This window comes from Miscanthus floridulus, chromosome 7 (assembly GCF_019320115.1).
Source record: "Miscanthus floridulus cultivar M001 chromosome 7, ASM1932011v1, whole genome shotgun sequence".
NCBI lineage: Eukaryota > Viridiplantae > Streptophyta > Magnoliopsida > Poales > Poaceae > Miscanthus > Miscanthus floridulus.
In genome coordinates, this window is record NC_089586.1 from 96326669 (window position 1) to 96333914 (window position 7246).

Consider the following 7246-nt stretch of genomic DNA (forward strand, 5'->3'; position numbering starts at 1 on the left):
CTTTTACATACTCTGTGGCTAACTTATGAGGGGTGGTATTACTCTTATTTGGAGTTTCCATTTTGGAAACTCCCTTTACTAATTGTTTCCGTATTTAAAGGTGTTAATTTTCAGAAACGCCTATTCACCCCCTCTAGGTGGCATCCTAGGTCCTTTCACTGTCCCTCTCTCGATCGTTTGTACCCCCTACTATGAACCTTTTTCGGTACTAATAACACGAGCAGCAGCAGACTGGACGTAGGGACGTTCTGCCTGAACCAGTATAAACCTTGTATCCTTTAGTACACCATCCGAACCTAACGCGTAACAATTATAAATTTACTAGTCGGTGCTTGTTCGAAACACCAACACTGCTGCTTTGAGAAATCAATTTCATTTTGAAGGAATACCAGTTTCAAGTTTCAACAACGAAAATATAACCCTTTCAGATCAAAATTGGGAACTAATATTTATACCCTCTCTGAAACAACCGCTTGGTGACCTGGGAACACTAGAAGCTGGAGAGAACGGAGAAGCCCATTTCTCAGGACCGAAGGAGAAACTGAGAGTCGTTGACTTGATCGGCAGCTCTATTGCTCTGTATGCAACCGAGGACAGATCAGACCCTGGCATTGCTGCAGCCGTGATTGCAAGAAGTGCCGGTGCAGGAGAGAACTACAAGAAGCTCTGCACTTGTGATGGTGTCACCATTTGGGAATCAAGCTAAACCTGATACCAGCGAATTTTCCATACTATTTGCTTCAGTATGTTGTACACACATTAATGTAGAAACAATCAAACTGGCAACTGAACATTTGGAATAATAAGCATGGATACATTGAGGAATAAGGCCCAGTTTGGTTGCCAAATTTTTTGGCAAAATGGCACTGTAGCGTTTTCGTTGTTATTTGACAATTAGTGTCCGATCATAGTCTAATTAGGCTTAAAAGATTCGTCTCGTGGATTTCGTCTAAACTGTGTAATTAGTTTTATTTTTTATTTATATTTAATGCTTCATGCATGTGTTTTCGTATTCGATGTGACGGATAATCTTGAAAAATTTGGTGAACTAAACAGGCCCTAAAGGCTGTTCTCATGTGGAGCTTTGAGGAATAAACGGTAAAAGATGGCCCACCGACCACCCGACCAGGCCCACCGGTGGGTGAACTACAGCTGCTCAATTCCAAATCTGCTATGTTCTGACAACACATGTGATGCAGCATATGCAGAGCAGAAACAGGCCAGTATGCCGGTGCCTTGCTGATATTTGCAGGAACTATTTGGTTCGGTGGATCACGGGGCAACTGCAGAGGGAACATGAAAACAAATAGTGTTCGAGGTCGACGTCAAGATATGTGACGTCGAGGTCGGCGGTATGTGCTGAGGTACTAGCCACGTGAATGCCATCTAGAATATCCTCCTGTGTACGGTCAGACACCTCGAAGCCAAGATCTGTGGCGCCGAGACGTTTTACCTCGATGCCATGAGTCCTGGCGCCAACTCCCAGGATTCAAAGATGAGTTTAAGTCTTTTAGAGAATCAAACATAAATTTTCTTTAAAAAAAGACCAAACTATAAAAAATTGGGCCACTGTGGCACCGTCGGATCATTTTGTGTGAGCGCGTGTTTAGTTTCCACCCTAAATTCCCAAAAAGTGCTACAGTAGCCATCACATCGAATCTTACGATACGTGCATAGAGCATTAAATGTAGACGAAAAAAACTAATTACACAGTTTGGTTGGAAATTGCGAGACGAACGTTTCGAACCTAATTAGTCCATGATTAAACACTATTTGCCAAATAAAAACGGAAAGTGCTACAGTAACCCAAATTTCTAAATTCACCAAACTAAACATGCGCTGAATAAATAGCGTGTGCAACAGCCAGCCAAATGAGAAAGGGAGTGGGGAAGAATATGCAGTTCCCGGCTTGTCACGTTGTGGTTTGTGGTGATAGTACATGCACACCTGCCCTCTGTGAGGGTTCAGGATGTTAGCACTGAACTGTAGTTTGGTCAGTCTTTCAGATCTACGCATGCTGGTTGCTACTACTTCATGAAAGAACCAAGCGAAACAGACCCTGCTACGGTACTAAACGAAACAGACCCTGCTACGGTACTAAAGACTGCCATATACGTAGGGATGAAAACAGGATCGGGATACGGATGGATATCACCGATATTATATTTATTTTTATATTTTAGTCCGAATTTGAATTTAAATATGGATAGTATCAAGGCCTTATTTAGATTGCTTCAAAGTTTCGAGTTTTTTCACTCTCTCTCCATCACATCAATTTTTGGACGCATGCATGGAGCATTAAATATAAGTAAAAAAATAACTAATTGCACAGTTTAATTGTAAATCACGAGACGAATCTTTTAAGCCTAGTTAGTCCATGATCGGACAAAGTTTGTCAAATATAAACGAAACGTGCTACAGTGTCCAGATTGCAAAAATTTGCAATCTAAACAAGGCTCAACTATGTCGGATAGGATACGATTGGATATCGACATCATAAATATGCGATTTGAGTATTCAGATACGGATACGGTATCGGATGTTGGATATCTGGATTCGGATACAGACAGATCTCAACCCCTCTAAACAGATTCGGTTTCGAATACGGTCGGAAAATATCCGTACCATTTTCATCCATACATATACGGACGATTGAAAGAAACATGTTTGTGATAGTTCCAGCAAAATTTAGGCCCCGTTTGGCAGGGCTTCACTTCACCAGTGAAGCCATTTTTTTTTTGCTTCAGCTCCACGAACAGTTCCACCGGTGGAGCTGAAGCGGTTTTGGTAAATCGTTTGGCAAAATGGCTTTTCTGTGAGAGCATGTTTTTAGGGGCCTAGAGGAGGAGCCGGGAGAAGCCACTTTTTTTTTTGGCTCCATCCCACCCAAATCACTGTGAGAGCATGTTTTTAGGGGCTTCATAAGTGAAGCTATTTTACTTTACCCCGTTTGGTAGAAAACGGCTCCAAACGGCTCCTTAAGCTGGTGGAGAAGCTCTGCCAAACGGGGTCTTATATCGGCCCCGTTCGCTGGTCTGAATCTTGGCTGAAACTGACTGAAAAACACTGTTCCGGCTGAATTATTACGAGAGAAAAACACTATTCCAGTTGAAAAAACAAGTCGAACAAACTAAATATGAGGTAAGCCGTTGTTTAGTGTAGATGCTGGTGACCAAACGGAAGAACACGAGTCAGGACTAGACCGACCGACGACGACTGGACCAAGTGCCTGCTGTTGTTCGCGCACACACCTTGTACATCACGTGTGGAGGCGAGCATGTGATGCAGAAGTACTGAATCCATGGCTTCTTCCAGGAAAGTAGTGCATCAAGAAGCCTCACGAATCTGTTTAATCATTATTACGTGAATCAAAAAAGTTTCTCCATCTGTAGTCACTTCTCTGTAGTTCTGGCAGGGTTTTCAGTTTCGGTTTTAAAAAAAACATTGTCCATCCCGAGATTACCGAAATTCGTGAAATTTAGCAAAAATTTCACCGAATTGTTTTAAAAAAACTTACACATAAAGTATGCTTTAAAAAAAAATAGATCTAAACAAATATTAGCATGATTTATAACTACGCATCTATTGCGTAGAAGAATATCAACACAAACAATAGAAACTATGAATCTATAGTTATATAGCACGTGCACTAGCGTATTACAAAATTTTGTAATTTCTTTCGGCCACCACCAAAATGACTGAAATTCAGGAAATTTTAGTGAAATTTCGCTGAAATTTTGAATCCTGGTTACTGAAGCGTGAAGACGGATCAAGAAATCAAGAGACTCAGGTGAGAAATTATACGGAGCGATTAGTAAAGGATTATGTAGTTGCAAAATACGTGCAAGTATCTGATCTGATATTTCCAAACAAACGGAGAATCCTGCAGCGTCGTTGACTGATAATGAGCACATTTGCTTATGCTTCATCTGATTGGTCTCTGTTGAAATTTCAAACAAAGGCGTTCGAAACCTCATGCTCCATAGAAATTTTGTTCCAACTGCCCTAACTCTGACCGTTTACCTAATCGATCAGGTGCATCATTTTCGCAATCGATTACCCCAGTGAACCTCTAACTACCCCCAAGATAATGGGTTTTACATCCGTTAGAAGATCAATATATATGCTTTTTTCGTGGCAACTGGCAAATGGAATCATTGTTGCTGACACCAATAGTCCTTCAAACACATTGTGAACTACTACTGGTATCTAACTCGCCTGATGCGTGCGTTTGATTGCATCCACAATAATACGACAGTTCAGTGTGCCTGGCTGCCTGCTGGCATCATATCCCCCAAATCAGTGCAAAAGCAAGACCAAAACAGAGAGCAGAAACGAAGCGAGCACGGTGGACGGAGCCCTGCCCACACCAGTCACCAACCCCCGCGCAGGCGCCGGGCGCACCAACCCCCGCCCGCGCGACCGAGCCGTCGTCCTCCGCGTCCGCGGCCAAGCCGCCAGTCGGCCACCACGAAACGAAATCGCTACGCTTTCCACGCCGCCGGCCCCGCCACTTGTTCTGTTCATGGGAAAGTCGACCAACCCCGAACCGAACCCCAAGACGCGCGGGCGCAGCCCTCCGCTATTTAAACGCGGCCTCCCCCTCCGTTTCACTCCAAGAAGAGCAGCACCATCCAGTGCATCACGAGCTCTTCTCCATCCAGACTTTACTTCTGATCCCAAACCATTTACGGCGCAAGTGCCTTCTGTTCAATCCCCAGTCCCACTGCAATGGAGTGCGAGAACGCCCGCGTTGCTGCTACCAACGGCGACTCCCTGTGCATGGCGACACCGCGCGCCGACCCGCTTAACTGGGGAAAGGCGGCGGAGGAGCTGATGGGCAGCCACCTCGACGAGGTGAAGCGGATGGTGGCCGAGTACCGCCAGCCCTTGGTGAAGATCGAGGGCGCCAGCCTCCGGATCGCGCAGGTGGCCGCCGTGGCCGCCGGCGCTGGCGAGGCCCGCGTCGAGCTCGACGAGTCCGCCCGTGGCCGGGTCAAGGCCAGCAGCGACTGGGTCATGAACAGCATGATGAACGGCACCGACAGCTACGGCGTCACCACCGGCTTCGGCGCCACGTCCCACAGGAGGACCAAGGAGGGCGGCGCTCTCCAGAGGGAGCTCATCCGGTTCCTCAACGCTGGCGCCTTCGGCACCGGCACCGACGGCCACGTCCTGCCGGCCGAAGCCACGAGGGCGGCCATGCTCGTCCGCATCAACACCCTGCTCCAGGGGTACTCCGGCATCCGCTTCGAGATCCTGGAGGCGATCGTCAAGCTGCTCAATGCCAACGTCACGCCGTGCCTGCCGCTCCGCGGCACGGTCACCGCGTCCGGCGACCTCGTGCCGCTCTCCTACATTGCCGGCCTCGTCACCGGGCGCGAGAACTCTGTTGCAGTCGCCCCGGATGGCAGCAAGGTGAACGCCGCAGAGGCGTTCAAGATTGCCGGCATCCAGGGCGGCTTCTTCGAGCTGCAGCCCAAGGAGGGTCTTGCGATGGTGAACGGCACGGCCGTGGGCTCTGGCCTTGCCTCCACCGTGCTCTTTGAGGCGAACATCCTAGCCATCCTTGCCGAGGTCCTGTCCGCCGTGTTCTGCGAGGTCATGAACGGCAAGCCGGAGTACACCGACCACCTGACCCACAAGCTGAAGCACCACCCGGGACAGATCGAGGCGGCTGCCATCATGGAGCACATCTTGGAGGGCAGCTCCTACATGAAGCTTGCCAAGAAGCTCGGCGAGCTGGACCCGTTGATGAAGCCGAAGCAGGACCGGTACGCGCTCCGCACGTCGCCGCAGTGGCTTGGCCCCCAGATTGAGGTTATCCGTGCCGCCACCAAGTCCATTGAGCGCGAGATCAACTCCGTCAACGACAACCCGCTCATCGATGTCGCCCGCAGCAAGGCTCTTCACGGTGGCAACTTCCAGGGCACGCCCATCGGGGTGTCCATGGACAACACCCGTCTCGCCATCGCAGCCATCGGCAAGCTCATGTTTGCGCAGTTCTCCGAGCTCGTCAACGACTACTACAACAACGGCTTGCCCTCCAACCTGTCCGGTGGGCGCAACCCCAGCTTGGACTACGGCTTCAAGGGCGCCGAGATCGCCATGGCGTCCTACTGCTCTGAGCTGCAGTTCCTGGGGAACCCGGTCACCAACCACGTCCAGAGCGCGGAGCAGCACAACCAGGACGTGAACTCGCTCGGACTCATCTCCTCCAGGAAGACCGCTGAGGCCATCGAGATCCTGAAGCTCATGTCCTCGACGTTCCTGATCGCCCTGTGCCAGGCGGTCGACCTGCGGCACATCGAGGAGAACGTCAAGAGCGCCGTCAAGAGCTGCGTGATGACGGTGGCGAAGAAGACTCTGAGCACCAACTCCACCGGCGGTCTCCACGTCGCGCGCTTCTGCGAGAAGGACCTGCTCCAGGAGATCGAGCGCGAGGCGGTGTTCGCGTATGCTGACGACCCCTGCAGCGCTAACTACCCGCTGATGAAGAAGCTTCGCAACGTGCTCGTGGAGCGCGCCCTCGCCAACGGCGCTGCCGAGTTCGACGCCGAGACATCCGTCTTCGCCAAGGTCGCCCAGTTCGAGGAGGAGCTGCGCGCGGCGCTGCCCAACGCGGTGGAGGCTGCACGGGCGGCTGTCGAGAACGGCACGGCAGCGGTACCAAACAGAATCACCGAGTGCCGCTCCTACCCGCTCTACCGCTTCGTGCGCGAGGAGCTCGGAGCCGTGTACCTCACAGGCGAGAAGACGCGCTCTCCCGGCGAGGAGCTCAACAAGGTGCTCGTTGCCATCAACCAGGGCAAGCACATCGACCCGCTGCTCGAGTGCCTCGAGGAGTGGAACGGCGAGCCACTGCCCATCTGCTGAACAGAGAAAATACAAGGAGCAGAAGACTGTTTTTTTAGCTAATGGTTTTTATTCCTAATTTATTTATATTCGATGATATGCTACAAATTAAATAAACTCTATGGGCCGAACTAATGCGCATATATGATTTAATATCATACGAGATTTAGTTTATATGGTTGGACATTGTCTATCTATATTGAGAAGCTAAGAAAAGGGCGCTGGTATGCCACGCGCCGCCGCCGCCAATAGGGCCATGGGTGTGGCAGGCGGCGAGCGGACGGACGGACGGGGCTGGGTTTTGCCGATCAAGTCGCATAATTACAGGAGTTTCTTCCGTTTTTAAGTAGTGACAATTTGATGATGGGAGTTTCCTCCGTTAGTGCCGCTG

At 49.8% G+C, this 7246-nt stretch overlaps 1 protein-coding gene across 1 annotated transcript; it reads left to right on the forward strand.

The window, feature by feature from the left end:
- The first annotated feature begins 4633 nt into the window (after positions 1–4633).
- LOC136467367 (phenylalanine ammonia-lyase-like) lies at positions 4634–7016 on the forward strand. The gene has a single exon (XM_066466050.1). The coding sequence runs from the start codon at positions 4732–4734 to the stop codon at positions 6874–6876; it is 2145 nt and encodes a 714-aa protein (XP_066322147.1). The 5' UTR covers positions 4634–4731; the 3' UTR covers positions 6877–7016.
- Positions 7017–7246: the final 230 nt, after the last annotated feature.